At 48.7% G+C, this 26,824-nt stretch overlaps 1 protein-coding gene across 5 annotated transcripts in view; it reads left to right on the top strand.

Moving 5' to 3' along the window:
• Positions 1-26,824, top strand: part of LOC140384726 (protein kinase C-binding protein NELL1-like) — a 1,091,429-nt gene that overhangs the window by 978,843 nt on the left and 85,762 nt on the right. For all 5 annotated transcript variants that reach the window (XM_072466691.1, XM_072466689.1, XM_072466693.1 and 2 more), the window contains one exon: positions 22,566-22,706. In XM_072466691.1, coding sequence (XP_072322792.1) covers positions 22,566-22,706 — 141 coding nt within the window. The remainder of the gene's footprint in view (positions 1-22,565; positions 22,707-26,824) is intronic.

Raw genomic sequence — 26,824 nt, 5'->3', positions numbered from 1 at the left:
CATAAATTGAGGCCTGGTCTGACATGCCAGGTCCGGTATCCTAAGACCACCCAAATTTCTCAATCTGTTACTGGAGAGAGAAGAAAGATTCCACATGGAGGATCCCAAACTGATAAAACAGTGCCTGAACTGTTCTTGACGAATTTTAACAACACAACAGCTTGGAGGGCGTATGGTGCAGCGGGTAGCGCCTTTGCCTCTTGAGACAGAAGCTCTGAGCTCCAGTCCCAACCCAGGAATTGATGGCCAAGGAAGATGTGTTCACAACATGGCCGGACGTGTTGAATATCAACCTGCAAATCCTTCCAACAACATGAGTGATTCACATATTACACTGAATGGACTGGATGTTTGTATTTTAAGAAAATTGATTGATGTAGAGTTGAATCACTGGCAATAGAATGATGGAAAATGGATGATGCGTGGAGGAGGACATTGATATGAAGAAGCTGAACCTTCAATTGATGACCTTAAAAGGTGTAGGGCGCGATCGAATGGCCACGCTGCACCTGAAAAGCAGTCGTAGTGGTGCAGCATGGTCGGTAAAAGTCGGGAGACCCCCATTCCCGGGGTCTATCCGGCTCGCAGTGCCTCGCGAGATCTAATGCGATCTCGCGAGACGTTGCGATGTAAGTCCCGCCAATTGTGGGTGGGATCACTTTTTGGCAAATCTGCATATTAGAGCGAGGCAGCTAGTCTCACTTTAATGTGCAGATTCCCGAGGTACCTGAGGCTTTGGGATTCATCCCCTTCGCCTCGGAGACATCAGGCGAGCGCCGTTCAGCACTGGGCCCCACAAACTGAGACCAGACGGAACGGCACTCGTGGGGATCTCCCAGGGGATCAGAAGTCCCAGCTACATACCCTTTGGGCAGGGTGGTTCCCTGGCATTATTGGTGCCACCTGGGAACCCTGTCACTGCCATGATGCCCTGATGGCAGCACAAGATGTCATGGGCACTGCCAGGGTGCCAGGTTGGCACTGCCAAGGTTTCAAGCTGCCATTTCCTGGGCACGCGATCATGCTGGGGGTGCCCTATGTGAATGTTGGGGAGTAGGGGGAGTTGAGGACCCTCCCATATCGCGTTCGGGCTGGGGGGGCAGTCAGGGACTGCTTTGGGGGCCTTGGAGATCAGGATGCCATTTAAAAATGGCATTCCGATCTCTTGTTGCACTGGTGAGTTCCGGCGAGCGGAGCCCCCCACTGTACAAAATGGGGCGATGTGCGACCCTGGCCACGCGTTCCCCGTTGAGGCCCCTTATACCATGCAAGTCAAATTGAATAGCCCTGTGTTTCTCGGCACTGTGAGAGCTGGGAAACACGGGGCTAAACACGCTCGCAATGAGACTTTATGCTCATTTGGGTGAATCGCGCCTGTAGTTATTTATTTAAGCGATAAGGAAACACTGCAGATGTGGAAAATATCCAGAAAATTCTGGAAACACTCAGCAGGTCAGGTCGCAATCGTGGAAAGAGAAACAGAGTTAACGTTTCAGGTCAATTACCTATTGTCAGAAGGTAACCTGGCAACAGGGATGTATGTTGATCTCTTTCACACTTTTGTTCTTATATGGATTTTGAGTCCCATTTTAAATAATAAAGGGATCATTTTAACCTAACCTGCCCAGTGGAAAATTGGCTCGATCAGATTTTCAACAGAAAGCAAAATTAGACGCTGTGTAGAATGGGTGTCAATTTGATTCAACCGGGAATGTTGACCAAAAGCTTTCTCTAAAGTGTGAGAGTAGAATGTGCTTTGAATTATGGAAGGATTCTCAGGCTATGCAAAGCCTGACAGGGGACTGTGGCAGCATGTTCTATACATTCAGTTGCCCTTAACCTGTGCTACGCAGCAGCTGAATATGCCCACCCTATCTGGGAACATGTTCCCATGCCAAGAATTTGGACCCTGTCATTACTGCACCTTGGAGAGCTATTACCGGGTGCCTGAAACCTACCAAAGTGGACAATGTGTGTCTGTTTGCAGGTATTGTTCCACATCTTAAGGAGGCAGGTTTCCAATGATCATGGAAAAGTAGGCAATCCTCAAAACCCTGATGTAGTGTAAGGGTCTGCCACATAAAGGGCAGTGACCTGAGGCTGAGTACACTCCTGCCTAAACAGTAGAGAACAGATGACCCACATCCAGGCATCAGTGTAGTGTGGAAGCAAGCATGGAGACAGCTCCTAGCTTGGACCTTTACGGAACCTATAATTTCTAGTAGTTAATAAACATTTACTGTTGAACCGGTTGAGGCTACGAACACCTTAATAAGACCCACCGAACGACACCCAGCACCTTGCAACACATAATCATTTTCAAGGCTTTCATTTCAACATTGGTTGTGCCATTTGTACTGGGCTCCATACTGTGTTATTGGATTCACAAATGACTGATTATCTGCTGCTTCCACCATTATACACATTTGCAAACTTCAAAACAACACCATAAAGATGTGCACATGAGGCCAGCAATAATGCCTAAGAAAAGATTTAGCACCATAGTCATTTCCAGTCAGCACTTTGACAAGAGCAATTCAAAACTAATCACCCCACTCCTCGCTCATCCCCATGGCCCAGTATCTGCCCCTGCTGCTTCAAATATACAACCACTTTTCCCTTTAAAGATGTTGCGGCTTCGATCCCAACAGTTCCCAACACTGAAGCATTCCACGCTCCAACAACCTGCTTGTATAATGAAATCTCGTTCCTCACCTTCTTAATGACAATTTTAAACTGATGATTGCTAGAAAATAATTCCTAACCTGAGGAAATGACCCTCCCCTATTCATCACCAACTATAACTCTGTTTCAACTCCTTGTGGTCCTTATGTTTCTTAAGGCCACGCCCCCCCTCTCAAGCAACAATCCTTTCCCATCTCTCAAATCATCCGCGTAAATCCACACTGTGTACTTAATTCTGCCAACAATGCTCTGGGGGATTGCGAAACCGCATATTTGAATATAACTATTGCTTAGCTAACATTTTGTACAGATTTAACGTCACCGTCTGTGCGGAGTTTGCCCTTTCTCCCCGTGACTGCGTGGGTTTCCTCCGGGTGCTCCGGTTTCTTCCCACAGTCCAAAGATGTGCAGGTTAGGTGAATTGGTCATGCTAAATTGTCCCTTAGTGTCCAAAAAGGTTGGGTTTGGGTGGGGATACTGGGTCACGGAGATAGGGTGGGAGTGGGGGCTTAGGTCGGGTGCTCTTTCCAAGGGCCGGTGCAGACTGGATGGGCCAAATGGCCTCCTTCTGCACTTGAAATTCTATGATAATCTGTGACTAATTTATTCTTTTGAGTGCCACTCTCTGCCAGCACTCACATGTTCCGGGAATTATTTATTTGAGTGTCTTCGTCTAACTGTTGATTCCTATCTCTCCCATTGTGTGAATAGCCCAATTCTTTGTTTCTCCCCCTCCACAGATGAATTATCTGAGGCTTACATGCACTAAATTCTATATTCCACCTGTCACCCCATCCCAGCAGCCTGACTACCATTTCCCAAATTTCGGCAGTCCATCTCAGTCTTTGCCAAATCCCATTCATCAGGTAAGTTTAGAATTGTGCTGTCCAAAAACATTACAAATGAGTTTCTTCCATCTATCCAATCTGTCACTTCAAAAAAAATCCCTTTAGATAAATGAGGCATGAGGCACCTTGAGCAATGTTCATGCTGGCTGTCCTTGAGTAACCCATGGATTTTCGATGCTCGCTAATTTTCTTCGCACAATTTAAGGATCCAAAGATCACGGTCACAGCTTTTATGAGACTAGCTGGTCTAGTTGCCCAGTTTTATCTTCTCTTCCTTGTTTTGAACAGCGATGTTGCATCAGTTACTTTCCAGTCCCTCAGTACAACCCTGGCATCTTCTCTTCGACTTATTTATGTCTTTGAAGATTAGGACTGCCCCACCCCCAATGGGCTGAGTTCCTGACCGCGTGGTTGAGGTGTGAGCACAGTCGGGCAGGGGCCGTGCTGCTGCGGGGGGGTGGGGGGGGGGAGGCTTCCGCGAGGGCTGGTACACTGGTGGGGGGTGGCCATGGGGTGGTCAGGGGGGCAGTATGTGGCAGGTCGGCGGGTCCGCGCAAGTCCAGCACCATGCTGTGTGGCGGGAGTGCTGCAGATCGCTGCCGTGCGCATGCGAGGCCACAGACCCGGCCATCCTCCAACCATTTTTGGCGCGGGGGCCCGAAGGTTTACCGGCACGGCTGCTAACCCCTCACCGGTCCCAGGGCTTAGCCGCAAAATCGGAGAATCCGGCCCCAGTTATTTGCTCCATTTCACTTTCCGTAAGAAAATCAGAAAATGCTTCTTTCTCTGGGGGAATATAAACACTGACCTGGGAACCAGTCGGATCCTTAAAAAGCACTTTGACCACAAGCGACCATTTTGATCCAATCCATCTTGGAATACTTGGCCTCTTCATTACCGTCGTTCAGTGGCCTTGATTGTGCACCAAACAATGTACTATTATCCTTTCTACAAACTGTATTCCCTTTTGTATTCTGTCCTACAGTCCAGTGCAAGGATAAGAATCCTTCATTAACACTAATACTCCTCCTCATAATGTCCGGAAAATGTTAGAATTGCGAATTTTAAGTCCCAGTTTTTTCCTGACCAGGGCAATATCATATCATATCCCTCCATAGTTAATAATTCCAATGCTTCAGTTTTGTTTTGAATGATTTCAGCACTCACGGAATTGATGCCGGCTTAGTGTCAATCTCACTAGACGAGTAATGCAGGGACCCAGGCTAAACCAGGGACATGGCAGCTGGAAGAAATTCAATTCAATTAGTAAATCTGGAATTAAAAGTTAGTCTCCATAATGATGACCATGAAACTACCATCCATTGTCATTTAATAATAACCCCATCAGACTCACCAATGTCCTTTAAGGGAAGGAAACCTGCCGTCCTTACCCGGTCTGGCCTACATGTGACTCCAGACCCACAGCAATGTGGTTGACTCTTACCTGCCCCTCCGAAATGGCTTCGCAAGGCATTCAGTGCAAGGGCAATTAGGGATGGACACCAAATGCTGAGCCTTGCCAATGACATCCCACATCCCCTGAAAGAATAAAGGGCAGCACAGTGGCATAAGTGGTCAGCACAGTGGCTTCACAGCGCCAGGGTCCCAGGTTCGATTCCCCGCTGGGCCACTGTCTGTGCGGAGTCTGCACGTTCTCCCCGTGTCTGCGTGGGTTTCCTCCGGGTGCTCCGGTTTCCTCCCACAGTTCAAAGACGTGCAGGTTAGGATGATTGGCCATGATAAATTGCCCTTAGTGACCAAAAGGTTAGGAGGGGTTATTGGGTTACAGGGATAGGGTGAAAGTGAGGTCGGTGCAGACTCGTTGGGCCGAATGACCTCCTTCTGCACTGTATGTTCTATGTTCTAAAGTGTACTGCATAATTATAGTCCTATTCTGGCTACTTTAAGCTTTTGGCACTTTGCGCTTTTTGATATAAGTTTTTTTTGTTTCATTAATCCATGGCACTCTTGCCTTTTGTTCCGAAGATTGCGGGATCAGGTTCTCCTTGGGGTTGGATTGTTCCGCAGGCCAAGTAGTCCGGTCATTGGGACTGAAGGCGAATCCGGAGTCAGTGTGGGTGGACGGTGGGACCCCAGGAAGGATTCTATTGGAACCGCCTATCAGGGCAGCAGCCGCCTCTGTCATTGTTAGCTCAGCAGCCCCGGCGAAGCTGCAGGTAGGGGTGGCTGTTACACTGAGGTTGCGGGGAGATATGAGATGCTGAGGCACCGTTGAAGGTACGTTTCCTTGCACTGTGCCTGTGCCTGGCAGGCAAACCACGGCCACCAAAGGAGTGAGCTCTCCAACGGCACAATCGGAACCAGGGGATGGCCATTGCTGCTGAGGGGGTCCTTTGTGGGCCATATGTTGGTCATAAGGGAGGACCACCAGAACCTGCCTGACGCCGCCTTGATATCGTTTTTTAAAAAATTGAGAGTACCCAATTAAATTTTTCCAATTAAGGTGCAATTTAGCGTCGTCAATGCACCTACCTCGTGATGCACTATCAATTCCGACGAGACGAGAGTAGAAGTAATCGAGGCTTTATTACACAGAGATGTGTGGCCTCCTACAGCAGCTTACGAAATGGCTGCTGTTCGGAGAACACACATATTTATACTCCGCCTACTGGGCGGAGCCAGCAGGCAGAGATCTACCCCCGTACCTGTAGTACAGGGGCCTTACCGTAATACCCGTATATACAATATAATACAACAGTGGTGACTACCACACCTTGCACATCTTTGGGTTGTGGGGGCGAAACGCACGCAAACACGGGGAGAATGTGCAAACTCCACACGGACAGTGACCCAGAGCCGGGATCGAACCTGGGGTCTCGGCGCCGTGAGACTGCAGTGCTAACCACTGCGCCACCGTGCTGCCCTCCACCTTGATATAATTGGTGAAAAATCTCTGCACCTGCCAGTAAAATGATAGTGGGTGTGGGAAATGACCAGAAATGGGCCAATAAATTGGTTGAGTTGGTCACGTGCCTCCAGTCGGATGGTAGCCATGTTGCTGAGACGCTGTGGACAATATCCCCTGCTGGCAGGAAGACACTGGGCTCCCCTCCTAATGCCTCCTATCTCCAGCGAGCTGGTGAAATTCAGCTGTTGAGCCACAAAAATCTAGACTGAGACTCCAGCGAGAGAGAGGGCGCTGCATTGTCAGACGTGCTGAGGTGAATTCTCTGCCGCGGTATTCTCCATTCCTCCGGCAGCTCACTCCAGACCGCGGGTTTCCCGTTGGCCAGCGGCGGGAACGGAACCTCCCGCCGCCAGCGATGGTGCGCCACCAGGAAATACGCGGCTGGGGAGATGGAGAATTCACCCTGCTGTCTTTCGGATGAGGCGAGAAACTGAGGCACAGGGTCTACTTCCTCGGATGGGTGTAAAAGATCCCATGGCAATATTCCGAAAAAGAACAAGGAAAATATCTCCGCCACCATGGCCAATATTTATCCCTCGCTCTAAATCAACATTTCTAAAACATGAATTGATTATTATCACATCGCCGGGAGCTTGCTGTGTGCACAAATTACCTGTCACCTTCCCTACATTAGAGCATTGACTACACTCTCTTAGTTGTTCAACACTTTGAGATGCCCTGAAATCTTGCCAGGTCCTGTTTAAATGTAATTTCTTCTTTGTTCAACAAAACCATCCTGTGAATCGTTTGGACAGAAGTTGGAAAACTCCTGCAACATAGCAGAGATTGCAAGAGAATCTCGCTTTTTCTATTTGTGTAGTTACCCATGGAAATGCAGGCCGCAATTCAAACGAAACACATCTAAGTCCGATTTCAGGAGTGTTTAGCGGGGTGTTTTTCTGCCTCTGTAGCGCAGAGAAAGACCTCGTTGTTTAATGGCACTTTGTCCTTTTTTGGGCCTCGGTGAGGAAACCCCCGTCGAATTGCAATTTAGTCACTCACAAACCGGGGCCATTTTTAACGTCAGCCCTGATCTTTCATAGAACATAGAACATACAGTGCAGAAGGAGGCCATTCAGCCCATTGAGTTTGCACCGACCCACTTCAGCCCTCACTTCCACCCTATCCCCATAACACAATAACCCCTCCTCACCTTGTTGGTCACTAAGGGCAATTTAGCATGGCCAATCCACCTAAACTTCACGTCTTTGGACTGTGGGAGGAAACCGGAGCACCCGGAGGAAACCCACACAGACACGGGGAGGATGTGCAGACTCTGCACAGACAGTGACCCAGCGGGGAATCAAACCTGGGACCCTGGTGCTGTGAAGCCACAGTGCTAAACACTGTGCTACCGTGCTGCCAACCATTCGACCCCCGCCCCCCCCCCCCTCAGTAACCCTGCCACGGCCTCCCGACCCCCCCCCCCCCCCCTCCCCAACTTCACCCGACTTAACTCTTGCGGTCCTCGAGCACCCCCTCACTCCACCTCTTCAGGGCAGGGCACCCTCGGGCCCACCCCCTGGCATGGGAAACCTGACACATGGGAACCTTGGCACTGCCAGCCTGGAACCCTGGTAGGGCCCATGCCAGCCTGGCAGTGTCACACAGGCACCCTGGTCGTGCCAGGATGGGTGCTCAGTTGGCAGTGTCAAGGGGTCAGGCTGGAATTCCACGGGGACGCAATGCCAGCAGAAGCGCGAGGGAGCCACCCTGCCCAATGCCCAACCACCCGGGGGCCTCCAATGGCCTGAGAGACTTCCTCTGGTGCTGTAAGGACTGATAATAATCATAATCACTTATTGTCACAAGTAGGCTTCAATGAAGTTATTGTGAAAAGTCCCCAGTTGCCACATTCCGGCGCCTGTTCGGGGAGGCCGGTACAGGAATTGAACCCGCGCTGCTGGCCTTGTTCTTCATTACAAGCCAGCTATTTAGCCCACTGTGCTAAACCAGCTCCTTATCCACGTTTATGTAGACCAGTACTAAACGGCACGCTGGCGAGGTCTCGACATCATAGCCGGTGAATCCCAGGCCCCGGGACAAACCAGCGAACACCTATTTGATCATTTAATTATGCATATCTGGATCTCGCCCATATCCAGATTGTGGCGTCTCGCGGGATTCTGAGTCTCGCGAGATGTTTTGAGTGCCGCAAATCTCAAGAGAGGCTTCTTGTGAGATTCAACAGTCTCGTCCTTGTCATGATATTCAGGAAAACATCATAGCACATACATACATACATACTGATGGACAGATCAACGGACCAATCAACACACACAACACGACAGCCAATCACAGGCAAGAGCATACACAGTACAAAACAGGGAACACAACACTTCCTGGGCACTCGAGCAGGAGACGGCTCAGGGCGCAGAGCTCATTGCAGGCCACTCAGACATCCACCATGTGCTGAGTGCCACCACAAGACAGAATTAGGAATAGGTCCACAGAATCAAGGGTCATGAGCAAACCTCAGTAAACAGTTTACCAATGTAAATAGATGTTGATGTCTGAAATAAAACTGCGTTGTACCATTCACAACTGTGTTGGTTCATCTGTGTGGCAGAGCACCCAACACTTCAGTCCCGACACCAAGTCAGGCCCTCGAGGTTGCTGAATTGTGCCCGCAAACTGCAAAAGGTTTTTTCACACCAGTGCCCTGGTAATGCCCCATCCCCTCTGAACTGCTATCCTAATGCTCCCCACTCATACATTATGAGTTCCATACTTCTGCAGGGGCTTTATGCAATGATGATGCACATTGATCCAGAGAATACTGCAGCAGAGCATTTAATACTATTAGTTAGATTTGTTTACGCCCGCTTAGGTTTCAACATGTTTTGCCGCAAGTGCAGCGGAGGGAAACTGAACATTTGAGAGTTGAGTGAACAGGAAGAGCAATTGCGTCTCTCCTTAAACAATTGGATTGAAGCATTGAGAAACAGGGAATCGGGAAGTTCGAATCAAAGTGAGTGAAATCACTGTCAAATCAGATACAGAAAGTGCAACAAAGAAAGGGAAAGAAAGATTGAACCGAGAGTGAGAAAAACAGACAGTGACAGAGAGAGGAAAGATGCAGGAAGAAAACGGAAAGTGAAAATTGAATCTGACATTTTTAAAAGCTCCAACAACAGTTAATATCTGCAGGAATGAGATTCTGGACTCGTAATATATATTCACTCAGCAGTGCAGGACTTGAGTATTTCTGAAGAAACAGACATGCTGTCATCTTGAACTAATCAGGGCAGAAGCGTCGTGGCAACACCTTGACCAATCAGAATCAACTGTCCTACCAATCAGCAGCCTTTTCTCATGTGGCATATATTGTTGCTCCCTCTAAATTTGACATTCTTACATCTCTCCTGAGAAGTAGAAAGACGAAAAGCTTCGACAGCCGTGTCTCTTTTTTCAGCAATATTCAAGACTTGTAATAGTTAATGTTCAGCCCCGGAGAGGCTGATTGAGAGTTAACGGTTATCAGATCGTTTGAAGAGCACTTGCATTTGTAATGGCAAGTATTAACTTTACATGGGAAGTTTAATTCGGATCAGCTGTGCAAATATAACAACTCCATGACATTTAAGGCATGTCAGTGGCGAAACATACAATGAGATTCTGTTAATAGTGGGAGATACAATTTGGGTTTTTGATATTGACACTTAACAGCATGTCTGCCCTTGACCTGAAGCTACTGTGTCATTTACACATAAATAATAGAGAAAGCCACCAACTTCATGTGTACTCCAACAGCAAAATCTGGCTCATTAACTCTCAATTAAGTGAATGAAAGAGATACCCTTCACTCCAAATAGCTGAATAGCTTTTCATTAAATAGTGTTCCGATCTGATAAGCAAGGTTCTATATTTGTCTACATTGTCAGCCTGGAGCTCCTTGATTTTCTTTAATTGAATGTGGATGGCAAGTACAATATTCTGATAAGGTCCTGTCAGATTGGTAAGCCACCTGTACGAGTTTCATTGCTGCCTCGATGTTAGCCCACTGCAGGATTTGGACAGACAGGAGCCAAAGTGAAAACCGAAGCTTCAGATACTCTCAGTGCGAGGCCCGGGCGATTTTAACTCTAGGGTACTGCCTGCATGCCCGTAGTTAGTCGACTGAACAAGACCGTCAGGGAATGACAGCTGGCCAACAGGCAGGAACAGAAAAGGGCAGGGAGCCACGAGCTGGGACCAAAAGAACAGTCCACGACCGTCAATGTAAGTCACGGAGAGATGTTGGTGGTTTTGGGAGATGGTGGGTGTCATGATATCCACATCAGCATATCATGGTGCAATCACACACACACTGATGGACAGGTAGTTGGACCGACCAACACACACATAACATCACAGCCAATCACCAGTGAGAGCACACGCACTATAAAACAGGGAACAGCACAGCTCCCGCTCATTCTACCAGGAGATAGCTCAGAGCACAGAGCTCACAGCGTGCCACTCAGACATACACCATGTGCTGAGTACCTCACTAAGATAATGATGGGCTGGGTCCACAGGTTAGCTGGTGAAGCACGTACCCAAGCCAGTCGTTAGTTGTTACCGTTGACAAGACAATAAAACAGAGTTGTACCATCAACAGCCGTGTTGGATCATTTGTGCATCAGAACACCCAACACGACATGATACCAGTAGTGGACGCAAACCAGCGACTGTGAGACCTACCTGCACCCTTTCAGAAATCCGCCATCCTGCTCCATGGAAAACATCAGCCCACCGCAGCCACTCCGAATCGCTGGTAATCTCGGAGTAAACTGGAAGCTGTTTAAACAGCGCTTCCAGCTCTTCCTCGAAGCCACAGACAGGGAGAATGCATCGGACACCAGGAAGATCGCCCTCCTCCTCTCCACGGTGGGGCAACATGCCATCCACATCTATAACTCCCTGGCATTCGCGGAAGGCGAGGACAAAACAAAATATAAGACAGTGCTTCTGAAGTTTGATGAACACTTCAGCATGGAAGCCAATGAGAGCTTCGAGAGGTACCTATTCCAGCAGCGCCTGCGGGGTAAGAATGAGCCTTTCCAATCTTACTTGACTCACTTCCGTATCCTCGCGCAGGCCTGCGGCTATGGGGCCACCTCCGTCACCATGATATGGGATCAGATAGTTTTTGGGGTCATCTCAGACACCCTACGCCAGCAGCTCCTTAAAATAAAGCGCCTCACCTTAGCGACTACCATCGAGACCTACGTCCTCCATGAGAACGCGACCAGCTGGTACTCCCAAATCCAGGCGGCTGAAACGGCACGGCACGGGTTCTACGAGGTGGAGCGGGTCCAGTCAATCGAGTTCCTCCCGGCCCGCGGCCCGGGCGAGGGCGGCCATTTTGCGCGCTTTCCGAGGCCTCCCGCGCTTGTACGCGCCAAAAGAGGGGACTTTGACGCCGAGGAACGTGATGCGCAGGCGCGCTCTACGCAGGACCGCACTGCGCATGCGCGGTGGCGCAATGACCGGCATGACGTCACGACGTGCGGCAACTGTGGTTCCGCCCACTTAAAGCAGCAATGTCCAGCCAAAGCGTAACAATGCCTTTGATGTGACAGGATGGGCCACTATGCTGCCTGCTGTCGAGCAGCTCAACCTGCCAACTCCCAACAATTCCGCCAGCCTCGCAGGGACGTGTGGGCGATTCAGCCCCCCTACACCGAGTCATATCCAGACAGTATGTAGACCAGTGATACCGAAGACAGGGAGCCCTTCCGCGTTGCGGTAATAAACAAGAACTGGATGTCCCCAAGTCGGAACCACCAGCCGCTGCCGGTGCACAGCATTGATCCGGGCGATGAATGGTGTGCCACCCTAACGGTCAACCGATCCCAGATCACATTTCGCCTGGACACTGGTGCCTCCGCCAATCTCCTCGCATGGTCAGCCTTCCAGACCTTGAAGGTTGAACCACCGATTCTGCCATCCCACTGTCAGCTGGTTGACTACAATGGAAACGTCGTCCCAGCCACGGGATCCTGCCAGCTCGATGTTACACACAACTCACACAAAGCCACATTATCATTTGAAATCGTAGGATCCTCGAAGGACTCTCTGTTAGGCGCACAGGCGTGCAAGATCCTCCACCTCGTTCAGTGGGTACACACTTGTCTCCAGAAGGCACGTCCGATTTCCCAGGTGCAGACTTTAGGGTGCAGCTCCACTCACTCCTCGCGCACAACCAGGAGGTTTTCGAGGGCGTGGGCACACTGCCCTACACGTACAAAATACGGCTCAAACCGGACGCCACCCCGGTCATTCATGCACCTCGTAGGGTCCCAACACCACTCAAGGACCGCCTCAAGCAGCAGTTGCCGGACCTGCAGGACCAAGGAGTGCTTTCCCGGGTCACGGCGCCTACGCCATGGGTCAGCTCCATGGTGTGCGTAAAGAAGCCCTCTGGCGAGCTCCGGATCTGTATCGACCCAAAAGATTTGAATAATAACATTACGAGGGAACACTACCCCATACCCAAATGAGAAGAAATCATGAGTGAGATGGCTCAGGCAAAAATATTCACCAAGCTTGATGCTTCAAAGGGTTTTTGGCAGATTCAACTGGATCAGTCCAGCAGGAAGCTGTGCACTTTCAACACTCCATTTGGCAGATACTGCTACAATAGGATGCCGTTCGGCATCATTTCGGCCTCCGAAGTGTTCCATCGCATCATGGAACAGATGATGGAGGGCATCGAAGGGGTACGCGTCTACGTAGACGACGTAATCATCTGGTCCACCACACCACAGGAGCACATCAGTCGTCTCCAGCGTGTCTTTGCACGGATACGAGATCACGGCCTGCGCCTTAACCGAGCCACGTGCTCTTTTGGCCAGACTGAGCTAAAGTTTTTGGAGGACCACATCTCCCGGTCAGGGGTGCGGCCAGATGCCGACAAAGTGGCAGCCATCGCAGCCATGCAGCAGCCGTCAGACAAGAAGGCAGTGCTGCGCTTTCTCGGGAGGTCAACTTCCTGGGAAGTTCATTCCTAACTTTGCTTCGCACACGACTTCTCTTCGTCACCTGGTCAAAAAGACAACGGAATTCCAGTGGCTGACTGCACACCAGAGTGAATGAGAGGAGCTCAAGGTCAAGCTCACCACCGCCCCGGTACTGGCGTTTTTCGATACCACACGGGAAACAAAGATCTCAACTGACGCCAGCCAGTCCGGCATTGGGGCGGTACTCCTGCAACGGGACGACACTGCATCATGGGCCCCGGTCGCCTATGCATCGTGGGCCATGACCCCCACAGAACAGCGCTATGCGCAGATTGAGAAGGAGTACCTAGGCCTGTTGACTGGCATCGACAAGTTTCACGACTATGTATATGGTCTTCGCAGTTCACTGTGGAGACCGACCATCGCCCCTTGGTCAGCATCATTCAGAAGGACCTCAACGACAAGACCCCTCGCCTCCAGCGCATTCTGTTCAAGCTCCGGAGGTACGACTTCCAACTTGTTTACACCCCGGGGAAGCATCTCATCATCGCAGATGCTCTGTCCAGGGCGGTTAACACAGCACCCGACTTGGAGGGGTTCGTTTGTCAGGTCGACGCACAAGTAGCCTTCACATCGGCCAATCTGCTGGCCACTGATGCACGTCTGGCCCACATTCGCCATGAGACTGCGGCTGATCCCCTTCTACAACGTGTGATGCACCACATGACGGAAGGGTGGCTCAAGGGGCAGTGCCCACAATTTTACAACTTCCGGGACGACTTGGCCGTCATTGATGGTGGCCTCTTGAAGTTGGACCGGATCGTGATCCCACACAGCATGCACCGGCTTGTCCTCGAACAACTGCACGAAGGCCATCTCGGGGTTGAGAAGTGCAGGCGGAGGGCCCGAGAGGTTGTGTACTGGCCGGGCATCAGCGACGACATCGCCAACATGGTGCTCAACTGCCCCACCTGCCAGGGGTTTCAACCGGCGCAACCCCCTGAGACCCTTCAGCCCCATGAGTTGGTCACGTCCCCCTGGGCGAAGGTGGGCGTGGACCTCTTTCATGCGCTCGGCAGGGACTACATTATTCTTATTGACTACTTCTCAAGTTATCCAGAGGTCATACGCCTGCACGACACAACGTCATCAGCTGTCATCCGGGCATGCAAAGAAACCTTTGCTCGCCATGGAATTCCATTCACCGTCATGTCTGACAACGGCCCTTGCTTTGCGAGCCGAGAATGGTCTTCCTTTGCTATTTCATACAACTTCACACACGTGACGTCCAGTCCCTTGCATCCTCAGTCGAATGGCAAGGCGGAAAAGGGCATCCACAATGTGAAGCGGCTCCTCTGCAAGGCTGCTGATGCCGGATCGGATTTCTGTTTAGCCCTGCTGGCCTATCGCTCGGCCCCACTGTCCACGGGCCTCTCACCAGCCAGCTGTTAATGGGCCGCACCCTCAGGACTACTGAGCCGTCCATTCATGTCCTGACCTCGACCGTGCTCCAGTACTGCAAAAGATGCAACAGCAGCGTGCTCAGCAGAAGGTGGCACATGACGCTCAGGCGACTGATCTTCCTGCCCTGGCGCCTGGAGACAGCGTCCGCATACACTTACCGTAGGGTGGCTGGTCGGCAATCGCCGAGGTTCTCCGCCACGTGGCTCCCCGCTCATTCCTGGTTCGTATGCCTGATGGCTCCATTCGCCGCCGTAATCAGCGGCCCCTTCGTCTGGTTCCGCGCTCACTACGAGATCATGCACCAGTGCCACACCCTCCTGTTGTCCCTGATGTCGACTTTGTTGAGCTTCCTGCCACTCTGCCTCTTCCTCTCTTGCCCGTGGCCAGGCCAATTCCTCAGCCGGTGGATCCTGATCCACCCTTGAGGCGGTCAACCCGAATTCGTCGCCCACCTGAGAGACTTGACTTATGAGCCTGTTAGTACATTGGACTCACTGAATTGTTTTACAGTACTGTTAACAAGTTTTTTTCTTGTCATTCATTGTTCCAGAAGTTTTTACTCGTCGTTTGTTGATTGCATTTGTTCTGTTATTGGTACAGCCTTGTTGTTCTGTTGCACCTGACACCTTCCTCTGTATATAGTTTAGCCTCATGTACATGTTGTAAATATTGCACACACATACTCAGATGCACTCAGTACACATTTCTAATTATTATCATGCAGGCACATATCCTTGTGAAAGGGGGGATGTCATGATATCCACATCAGCATATCATGGTGCAATCACACACACACTGATGGACAGGCAGTTGGACCAACCAACATGCACATAACATCGCAGCCAATCACCAGTGAGAGCACACGCACTATAAAACAGGGAACACCACAGTTCCCGCTCATTCTACCAGGAGATAGCTCAGAGCACAGAGCTCACAGTGCGCCACTCAGACATAGACCATATGCTGAGTGCCTCACTAAGATAGTGATCGGCTGGGTCCAAAGGTTAGCTGGTGAAGCACGTAACCAAGCCAGTAGTTAGTTGCTACCGTTGACAAGACAATAAAACAGAGTTGTACCATCTTCAGCCGTGTTGGATCATTTGTGCATCAGAACACTCAACACGACAGTGGGGGAGAGGGAGTTGCTTTAAGATGATCTAGAGATTAGGATGGGTTGGGGGCAAGAGGAATGGTGGTTGGGGAGGGCGAGCGGTTTCTTCCAGATTGTAGCAGCTCACCGTGTAAAAGTAAATGAGGAAACCCTCATGTAGTAAGTGTGAGCTTAATGTCGTAGTTATCTACACGACTATCAATGACAGTGGTCATCGTATCTTCAGCAAAGATATCATAAGGTTCGACGTGAATACAACTTTAGATAGTAAGAGGAATGCCACAAGGTTGGATTACTGTCTCTCACTATGTCTCTGCCATAACCATGCCCCAAATCCCAAATCAGGGTCTTCACCCCCCACAAGCAGCGGGTGTGCACCCTGCAGCCTCAGCATCAAAATGGAGTTAAGCCAGCAGAGACAACCTATTGTCAGGGGGCTGCTTTTTCCTTTGGCAGAAATGGTCGAAGGTCAGTCAGGCCAGAGAACGAAGATCTTTCAGTGTGCCTTCCACGATGGTGAAGCTGAAATGCGCACTCCTCCAGTTTGTTGTTGTAATCTGACCTTGTGGAGTCTCCATGGCCCAGCCCAGCCAAGACAACGGAGGGCTTCAATATTCAACCGCCCCCCCCCCCGATGAGGGGAAGGGCAGCGGTTAAAGACTTAAATATGGGAAAGCATTCTCAACACGACACACACGGCTGGTCACATGTGTCAACGAACATCATCGTCATAATAATCTTTTATTGTCACGAGTATGAAGTTGCTGTGAAAATCCCCTGGCCGCCACATTCCGGCGCGGCTGGTACGGGAATTGAACCGGCGCCGCTGGCCTTGTTCTGCATTACAAACCAGCTGTCTAGCCCACTGAGCTAAAGCAGCCCCATCACGATGAAGCAGAACATTTCATTCGCTTTTTGTAAATCAGGGTCCCTCTGTGCCTTTGGAACCTAATCTAGAATCCACGGCTGCTGCGCAAGTTCGGGAAGCCGAACCGCGAAAATGGGTGACTTTCGTAGGACTTGAGGGAGTCGGCGGCACAGTGGTATTGTCGCTGGGCTGTTAAACCAGAGACCCAGAGTAATGCTCTGGGGACCCGGGTTCAAATCCTGCCACTGCAGATGGTGGAATTTGAATTCAATAGAAATCTGGAATTAAAAGTCTAATGATGACCATGGAACCATTGTTCATTGTCAATGGTAAAAAACCATCTGGTTAACTAATGTCTGGCCTACATGGGACTCCAGACCCACAGCAATGTAGTTGACTCTTGACTGCCCCCTCAAGGACAATTAGGGATGGGCAAGAAATGGATGGATGGATTTGTTTATTGTCACGTGTACCGAGGTACAATGAAAAGTATTTTTCTGCGAGCAGCTCAACAGATCATAAAGTACATGGGAAGAAATGGGAATAAAAGAAAATACATAATAGGGCAACACAAGATATACAATGTAACTACATAAGCAGTGGCATCGGATGAAGCATACAGGGTGTAGTGCTAATGAGCTCAGTCCATAAGAGGGTCATTTAGGAGTCTGGTGACAGCAGGGAAGAAGCTGTTTTTGAGTCTGTTCGTGCGTGTTCTCAGACTTCTGTATCTCCTGCCCGATGGAAGAAGTTGGAAGAGTGAGTAACCCGGGTGGGAGGGATCTTTGATTATGCTGCCCACTTTCCCCAGGCAGCGGGAGGTGTAGATGGAGTCAATGGATGGGAGGCAGGTTCGTGTGTTGAACTGGGTGGTGTTCACGACTCTCTGAAGTTTCTTGCGGTCCTGGGCCGTGCAGTTGCCATACCAGGCTGTGATGCAGCCAGATAGGATGCTTTCTGTGGTGCATTTGTAAATGTTGGTAAGGGTTAATGTGGACATGCCGAATTTCCTTAGTTTCCTGAGGAAGTATAGGCGCTGTTGTGCTTTCTTGGTGGTAGCGTCGACGTGGGTGGACCAAGACAGATTTTTGGAGATGTGTACCCCTAGGAATTTGAAACTGCTAACCATCTCCACCTCAGCCCCGTTGATGCTGACAGGGGTGTGCACAGTACTTTGCTTCCTGAAGTCAATGACCAGCTCTTTAGTTTTGCTGGCATTGAGGGAGAGGCTGTTGTCGCTACACCACTCCACTAGATTCTCTATCCCTCTCCCGTATTCTAACTCGTTGTTATTCGAGATCCGACCCACTATGGTCGTATCGTCAGCAAACTTGTAGATGGAGTTGGAACCAAGTTTTGCCACGCAGTCGTGTGTGTACAGGGAGTAGAGTCGGGGGCTAAGTAAGCAGCCTTGCAGGGCGCCGGTGTTGAGGACTATTGTGGAGGAGGTGTTGTTGTTCATTCTTACTGATTGTGGTCTGTTGGTCAGAAAATCGAGGATCCAGTTGCAGAGTGGGGAGCCAAGTCCTAGGTTTTGGAGCTTTGATATGAGCTTGGCTGGGATTATGGTGTTGAAGGCGGAACTGTAGTCAATAAATTGGAGTCTGCTCGCACAGCCTGCGACACCCATGTCCATGAATGAATTAAAAAAACTAATTGTGGGTTGGGAGGAGCAGCAGGGCTGTCCTCGACTCCTCAACGGAGCCTTCAGCCTCCCACCTGCTTCAATTGCCAGTTTCCCTCCTGCCCCCCAATGCTTCTCTCGCCGCCAAAACCCTTATTGCATGGAACTGTCCCCACAGACCCGAGCCGTTGATTCCCATTGTTGCCATTCCCACCAGTGTCAAAATGGCCGCCAGATGGGCAGAAAATGGCAATGAATAATCATAATGAGGTCCCCATCAAGATCAGCCTTGCCGGGCGTTCCAATTTATTTTTCAGCATTCGTGCACTTTACCCGCCCCAGAGTGGAGCCCTGCCTTCTGCCCGCATCCTTGCCATTGGCCACTAAAGTGACATATCTGGCAAGGTTTATTTATTTTTTGATGGGGTGTGGGTGTTGCTGGCTGGGGCAGAGGCCATTGCCCATCCCTAATTGCCCTTGAGAAGGTCGTGGTGAGCCGCCTACTTGAACTGCTACTGTCCCTGTGGTGTAAGTACACCCACAGCCCTGTTCAGAAGGAGATTCCAGGACTTTGACCCAGCGATGTGTGAAGGAACAGCGATATGGTTCCAAATCGGGATGTGAGTTATCTGGCGGGGAATGTGCAGATGGTGGTGTTCCCATGTGTCTGCTGCCCTGTGCTTCTTGGTGTTAAAGGTCACAGGCTGTACAAAACTCTGGTGCGGCCGCATTTGGAGTATTGCGTGCAATTCTGGTCGCCGCATTATAGGAAGGATGTGGAAGCATTGGAAAGGGTGCAGAGGAGATTTACCAGAATGTTGCCTGGTATGGAGGGAAGATCTTATGAGGAAAGGCTGAGGGACTTGAGGCTGTTTTTGTTAGAGAGAAGAAGGTTAAGAGGTGACTTAATTGAGGCATACAAGATGATCAGAGGATTGGATAGGGTGGACAGTGAGAGCCTTTTTCCTCGGATGGTGATGTCTAGCATGAGGGGGCATAGCTTTAAATTGAGGGGAGATAGATATAGGACAGATGTCAGAGGTAGGTTCTTTACTCAGAGAGTAGTAAGGGCGTGGAATGCCCTGCCTGCAACAGTAGTGGATTCGCCAACACTAAGGGCATTCAAATGGTGACTGGATAGACATATGGACGATAAGGGAATAGTGTAGATGGGCTTTAGAGTGGTTTCACAGGTCGGCAAAACATTGAGGGCCGAAGGGCCTGTACTGCGCTGTAATGTTCTATGTTCTATGTTCTATGTTCTAAGGTGCTGTCATAGGAGCCTTGGTGAGTGGCTGCTGCACATCTTGAAGATGAAACACACTGTTGGAAGAGCCCAAATGTCTCCCATTGTCCTGACACATCTGTCAGAGGAGAAGGGGAATGTCCCCACTCTCCCCTCTCTTGCAGCAGAGTGTTACAGCTGACAAGGGACAATGTTCACCTGAAGGTGAATTTCAACCTAAATTCCAACCCGTCAGTTGTGACAATCCCGAAATTCTTTCACACGAGGGCACAGAGTTTTTGGGGTTTGCCATTTTTCAAAGAGAACAAAGAACAATACAGCACCGCAACAGGCCCTTCGGCCCTCCAAGCCTGTACCGGTCATGATACCACCCTTGGCCAAAACCCTCAGCACTTCCTTGTGCCGTATCCCTCTATACCCATCCTATCCATGTGTTTGCCAAGATGCCTTTTGAACGCCGTTACTGTAGCTGCTTCCACAACCTCCCCTGGCAACGCGTTCCAGGCACTCGCCACCCTCTGTGTAAAAAGCCTGCCTCGCACATCTTCTCGAAACTGTGCCGCGGGGCCTTAAACCTAAGCCCCCTGGTGACTGACCCCTCCACCCTGGGAAAGAGTGCCTGCCCATCCACTCTATCCATGCCCCTCTTGTAGACCTCTATCAGGTCACCCCTCAACCTCTGTCGTTCTAATGAAAACAGTCCAAGTCTATCCGGCCTCTCGGCATAGCTAACATTCTCCATACCGGGCAACATCCTGGTAAACCTCCTCTGCACCCTCATCCTTCTGGCAATGTGGCTCCACTGTGGTTCCATTCAAATTGTTTGGGCAAATGACAATTTGGCAAGAATTATTAGTGACCAGTGATAAATGGATCCCAAGCCAGAGGGTGAACTATGAAGCTAGACACAAATCATTTTCTTGATGGTTGCTTATTTACACAAGACGGCATTACATATGTCTGTCGGCTTCCTGCCTCCGAAACCCAGTGACCCAGCAGTCTCTCTTTACATGTGTTCTAAGTACTTAAATAAACAATGCCCGTCACCTGTGTATTCTATCAATAGAATTGGAAATGAAAAAAAATGAAATGAAAATTGCTTATTGTCACAAGTAGGCTTCAAATGACGTTACTGTGAAAAGCCCCTAGTCGCCACATTCCGGCACCTGTTCCGGGAGGCTGGTACGGGAATTGAACCGTGCTGCTGGCCTGCCTTGGTCTGCTTTCAAAGCCCTGGATTGGATTTGTTTATTGTCATGTGTACCGAGGTACAGTGGAAAGTATTTTTCTGCGAGCAGCTCAACAGATCATTAAGTACATGGGAAGAAAAGGGAATAAAAGAGAATACATAATAGGGCAACACAAGGTAGACAATGTAACTACATAAGCACCGGCATCGGATGAAGCATACAGGGTGTAGTGTTAATGAGGTTAGTCCGTAAGAGGGTCATTTAGGAGTCTGGTGACAGTGGGGAAGAAGCTGTTTTTGAGTCTGTTTGTGCGTCTTCTCAGACTTCTGTATCTCCTGCCCGAGTGAGTAAACCGGGTGGGAGGGGTCTTTGTTTATGCACCCGCTTTCCCCAGGCAGCGGGAGGTGTAGATGGAGTCTGTGGATGGGAGGCAGGTTCGTGTGATGGACTGGGCGGTGTTCACGACTCTCTGAAGTTTCTTGCGGTCCTGGGCCTAGCAGTTGCCATACCAGGCTGTGATGCAGCCCGATAGGACGTTTCCTATGGTGCATCTGTAAAAGTTGGTAAGAGTCAATGTGGACATGCCGAATTTCCTTAGTTTCCTGAGGAAGTATAGGCGCTGTTGTGCTTTCTTGGTGGCAGCGTCGACGTGGGTGGACCGGACAGATTTTTGGAAATGTGCACCCCTAGGAATTTGAAACTGCTAACCATCTCCACCTCTGTCCCTTGATGCTGACAGGGGTGTGTACAGTACTTTGCTTCCTGAAGTCAATGACCAGCTCTTTAGTTTTGCTGGCATTGAGGGAGAGATTGTTATCGCTGCACCACTCCACTAGGTTCTCTATCTCCCTCCTGTATTCTGACTCGTCGCTATTCGAGATTCTTAACATATCCTAGGAATTAGCATATCATGAGCAATCAGATCATCACTTAATGCACCAAACATTAAAGCTTGTGCTGCATCTGATTGCTGATTTTTTTTTTGCATTGTTAAAATAAATCACTTTGAAATTTGCATTCATATCTTTGGTCACCCTCTTTGTGAATGCCAAGTCCATCCAGTTTGTGTGGAAAGAGCGTGGAATCAAGTGACAATTTAGATATTGCATTCGAAAGATTAGAAATTTCCCAATCACAGCTTCAGATTTCCGGGTCACACAAAATTCAACTTTTGCTGAAGAGTTGATTTGTGATTTAATGCACTTGTACAGAAAGACGTGAGGCAGGTGAGGTGAATGACAGAAACCAAAAGCTTCTCTGTTACAACACACGTGATCGTGCACAGATAGGGAAATGAGAAATGAAAGGTGAGAGTCCCACTGTCAAGAGGAGTCTTTTTAACGGGCCATTAATACTTTAAAATACATTTTTGGCCAGTAGCTGTTTGAGGAGGTACCATCATTGTAGCATTGTCAAATCATTGCCAAATGGGCCTGTTTTTTTTGTCTTTTCTTTCAAACCCAACATATGACCTTTTACTCCAGGCAAATGCAGTGAAGAAATTTGAGAACCTATAATAATCTATTTTCCACCGTGTGCGCTGGTTACGAAGTTCCATTCTGAGCAGAGCATGAAAATTGTAAGGTGCACCAGTTTACGCGTGACGTGAAATTAAAGAGCTGTCCCTCACATATGTCCTATTCTTCTGCGAAACAGATATTGACGAATGTGCTGGAGGCATCATACAATGCCACGAACACGCCCGATGTGTCAACCTACCAGGCTGGTATCACTGTGAGTGCAGGGCCGGTTACCATGACAACGGCAGCTATTCATTCACTGGAGAGACCTGCATTGGTAAGCAATTAAACAAAATCGCTATCATTCCAATCTGACGCTCATTTATTTATACGGATAAAGGCTTCCAACTCAACAGAATTTGTGTTTTCTCTCGATTGCTGCCGGGACTGAGGAACAAAATGCCTGCAAGAGAATAATGCAGTGCGGGGGCGGGGGGTGGGGGTGGGGGGGGGGGGGGGTTACTTGGAACTCATTTTAATTAAGCTTGAAAGTCACACTGCGCACAGCTTGATTGCCAAGCGATTTACGTCCTTTCACATTCCATAAGGGTGCGATAGCATGAAACTAGTTTTGTTTTATTGGCTGGAAGGTATTGGACGGAGAGATGTGGGGAACTCGGCCCAACTCTCATCCATCTCTGATGCACTGACAATCGTCCTGCTGATATTAATCTCAAGGGTTTGAATGCTCGTGCCAGAGTATGTCTGCTCAATTGTGGCGCAAAACTTTCTCCAGGATATCAGACTTCAGCCCGTGATAATTAACATTAAAATTTGCCCGCTTATAAAGAAATTTCACGTCTCATTTGCTGAACGCTCTCCGACAGAGGTGTTCACCTCCAGCTGGATTATTAAATTGCAAGCGTTGCTTTGGCTCTCGCTGGCACAAAATGGATTAATTCGGTTCCTTTTGAGACTGAAGATTAATTCCTCGCAACACAGACCTCTTCAGACCAAGTGGCTCATCAAACAGAACTGGACACGTTGCTCAAGTTATGTCTTCAGCAAAATACTGCGAAGATTGATCGTGAGTTCCTTTCATCCACTTTGGGTTGGAAGGATCCTCCATCAAAGGAATTTAGGCAGCCTTGGCCTCCTACCGAGTAAATGAAGATGCACCGCACAAAACAAGTCACAATTCAGTATAAATTGCCAGTGAGGCAGGTCTCGCTGGTGGAGGTGATGTTCAGCGTTGGAAATGGGAAAATCTACCGAGGTGAAAAATGAATTCTACTGAGGCTGCTGTCAAGGGAAATTATTTAGACAGATTAGTGATGACTTTACTCTTGAACTGGGCTATGGTGTAACTCGTCTGGGAATACCTGATGTCGACATGATGAGGGTGTTTCATTATATCAGCAGCATTACGTGATAATTGCCCTCATGCGCCTGTTATTATTCAGGAGAATCTCTCTGCTTGTTTGCCATGATATGCACCAAGGAATATGACCATCTGGTGTCCAATGATTGAGAGCTTTCCGTAACCCACAAGCACAGCAAGACATCGAATCCTCCGTCGGTGCAATCTACTGTCCTTACTATTTACATTCATCGATGCCTATTTTCAGGTCTCACCTTCCTCCGAGTATATTTGTAGTTGTTCCGGTGGGTTTGGCTCTGTCCCCTGCACTCAATTATCCCCTGAAGCAAAACAGGAGGCAGAAAGAAAGGCTTACATTTACTTAGTGTTGTTATATTCCTTGTCTTGTTCTCCAAGATAGCCAAATATGTAGCGTTGACAAAGAATATAAAACTAAGAAGTTTAAATCAAAACTAATTTATTTTTTGTGAAAAGCCCCCAACCGCCACATTCCGGCGCCTGTTCGGGCAGGCCAGTATGGGAATTGAACCTGCATTGTTGGACTTGTTCTGTACTACAAGCCAGCTATTTAGCCCACTGTGCTAAACCAGCCTTGTAACAGATAAGTAACAGATAATAAAATAATCTGTGATGCAATAATGAATAATCTTTCTAATTTATAAACTACACTGTAACTCATACCTCACACTATCCTTCTACATTGAAATCTCCTTCAGCTTCCCCCCCAGCATGCCTAGAGACGCAGCCTTTTCTATGATCATTCAGTGACCCCATCTAGTGTTGATATACATGTGGCCTCTCTTGTTAACCCTTTCCTATACTTGCACTATACACATCATGACAAGTTTCACAAACATTGGAAATCTCGACGGACTTTCCTGCAAAGTGCTGTTTGAAGTGGAGTCACTGTCGCAATGCGGGAAATTCATGCTCAACAAAGCCCAGAGCGAAAAGAAAGTCATTGTTTTTGTTTGTGATGTTGGTTGAAGGATCAATATTGGCCAGGACGTTGGGGATAATTCCCCTTGTTCTTCAAGATAGTGCCATGGGACCTGTGGCATGCACTCAAGCAGGCAGATAGGGCCTGGGTTTAAAATCACACTGGAAGATGAAACTTCTAACAGTGCAGTGCTCCCTCAGTAACGCACTGGAGTGGCGGCCTTGATTTCTGTTCTCAATCCTTGGAGTGGAACTTGAAACAGGAAGCTTGTGATTCCCAGGCACGCATGCTACCAAACTGAGCTGATAACTGGCTGCCGAGAATAGACGGACATGCTCATTTTAAAGCGGGGAAATATCTCACTTTAGGCAACAAAAATAATCCAGCCATTTTTTGTGTTTTCAAAGAGTGAAAATCTCTCATTACTTGGAAATGCCAGGAAAATAGTACTTACCAAAGACTGATCTCACAAAGCCCTGACATCCATCATTGAGTGAAATAGCCTTGGGGGAATTAGGAGCAGTTTTAACGAGAAATTTGCAAGAACTGATAAGAGTTGATGCTCTCTTAGGATGCATCCACGAGTGTCGATCTGAAACAAATTGTCTGCAACATAACAAGGAAAACATTAATCCCTCTAAAACATGTTATACTTGCCACAGGTCATACCTGAGTATACATGCACGACCCAAAAATGTTTTATTTTTTTAAAGAAATCTAACCAATTTGTCGAACAGGGACATTGTGTTGAAAGATGAGGGCTGTACAACCTTGCTTTGCAGAGCTGTCATTAAAAAGCTAATGATTATCATTTCTCCAACAGATTTTTCAGATGGGAGTTAAGTTAATTCATGAGCAGCATCAGGCTGTTAATACATGGGCCTGTGCAAAGGTTTGATTAAGACCATAAGACATAGGAACTGAATTACGCCATTCTGCCCATCGCGTCTGCTCCGCCATTCAATCATGGCTGATGTTTCTCATCCCCATTCTCCTGCCTTCTCCCTGATGTGTTAGGCAGGTTGGTTCGATGTGGACTGCACTCGATGCAGGGAAGTTAGAAACAGACGTCTAACACAGGAGAAGATCCAACACTGTTTTATTCAACTGGATGAACTGCTGTAATATTCAGCTGTGGGTTGACACTATGAAAATCACTTATTGTCACAAGTAGGCTTCAAATGAAGTTACTGTGAAAAGCCCCTAGTCGCCACATTCCGGCGCCTGTTCGGGGAGGCTGGTACGGGAATTGAACCGTGCTGCTGGTCTGCCTTGGTCTGCTTTAAAAGCCAGCTCTTTAGCCCTGTGCTAATAAGTTTGCACTATACTGATCTGACTAGTGACCTTGTAGTAGCCCGACCAGACTTACTAGCTACCATATGGTGTTTGTACTTGCTAGCTCGTGGACTCTGACTGTCTCAGTAGCTGGGTCCCGAGAGAGCGGGAAACCTAGTGCCCTCTGGCTTTATAGTGGTAGTGTCCTGTCTGGTGATTGGCTGTGCTGTGTTGTGTGCTTACTGGTCATCCTGTGTGTCAATCACTGCCTGTCTGCATCTCATTATATACATGCGTGGGGATTATGACATCTCTCCCTTTTTTTCTTTTTGAGTTAAATAAATACTGAGGTGTGTATATATATATATATATATATATATATGCCTGACTACATACAAACGGTGATTGAACAAACGTATATACATGGGAAGGTGTTGATAGTGCAGATACATAGCAAACTGAGCAATATTTACAAGAGGTAAGTCGATGGATTCAGTCACAACATTTACAAAAGTTAAGACTACAGATTCAGTCTGGTTTCCTTGGTTGGGTCGAAGAACGCTAGAACTTTGCTGGGGGCTGTGGTGAGCTTTGTCTTCAGCTCGCGCCATTCCGCTTCATTTGTGGGCAGCCACTGGAATTCCGTTGACTTTTTGATGAGATGGCGGTGACCATCCCGAGGAAGCGGAAGACCACCTTCTTGTCTGTGCTGTGTTGTATGCTTACTGGTCATCCTATGTGTCAATCACTGCCTGTCTGCATCTCATTATATACATGAGTGGATATTATGACACTCCCCATAACCCCTGATCCCCTTATTAATCAGGAACCTATCAATCTCTGTCTTAAGGACACTCAG

The sequence above is a fragment of the Scyliorhinus torazame genome, chromosome 10, assembly GCF_047496885.1.
Source record: "Scyliorhinus torazame isolate Kashiwa2021f chromosome 10, sScyTor2.1, whole genome shotgun sequence".
Lineage (NCBI taxonomy): Eukaryota > Metazoa > Chordata > Chondrichthyes > Carcharhiniformes > Scyliorhinidae > Scyliorhinus > Scyliorhinus torazame.
Note: the sequence above shows the minus strand (reverse complement) of the source record. Positions and strands in the feature narration are given on the sequence as shown.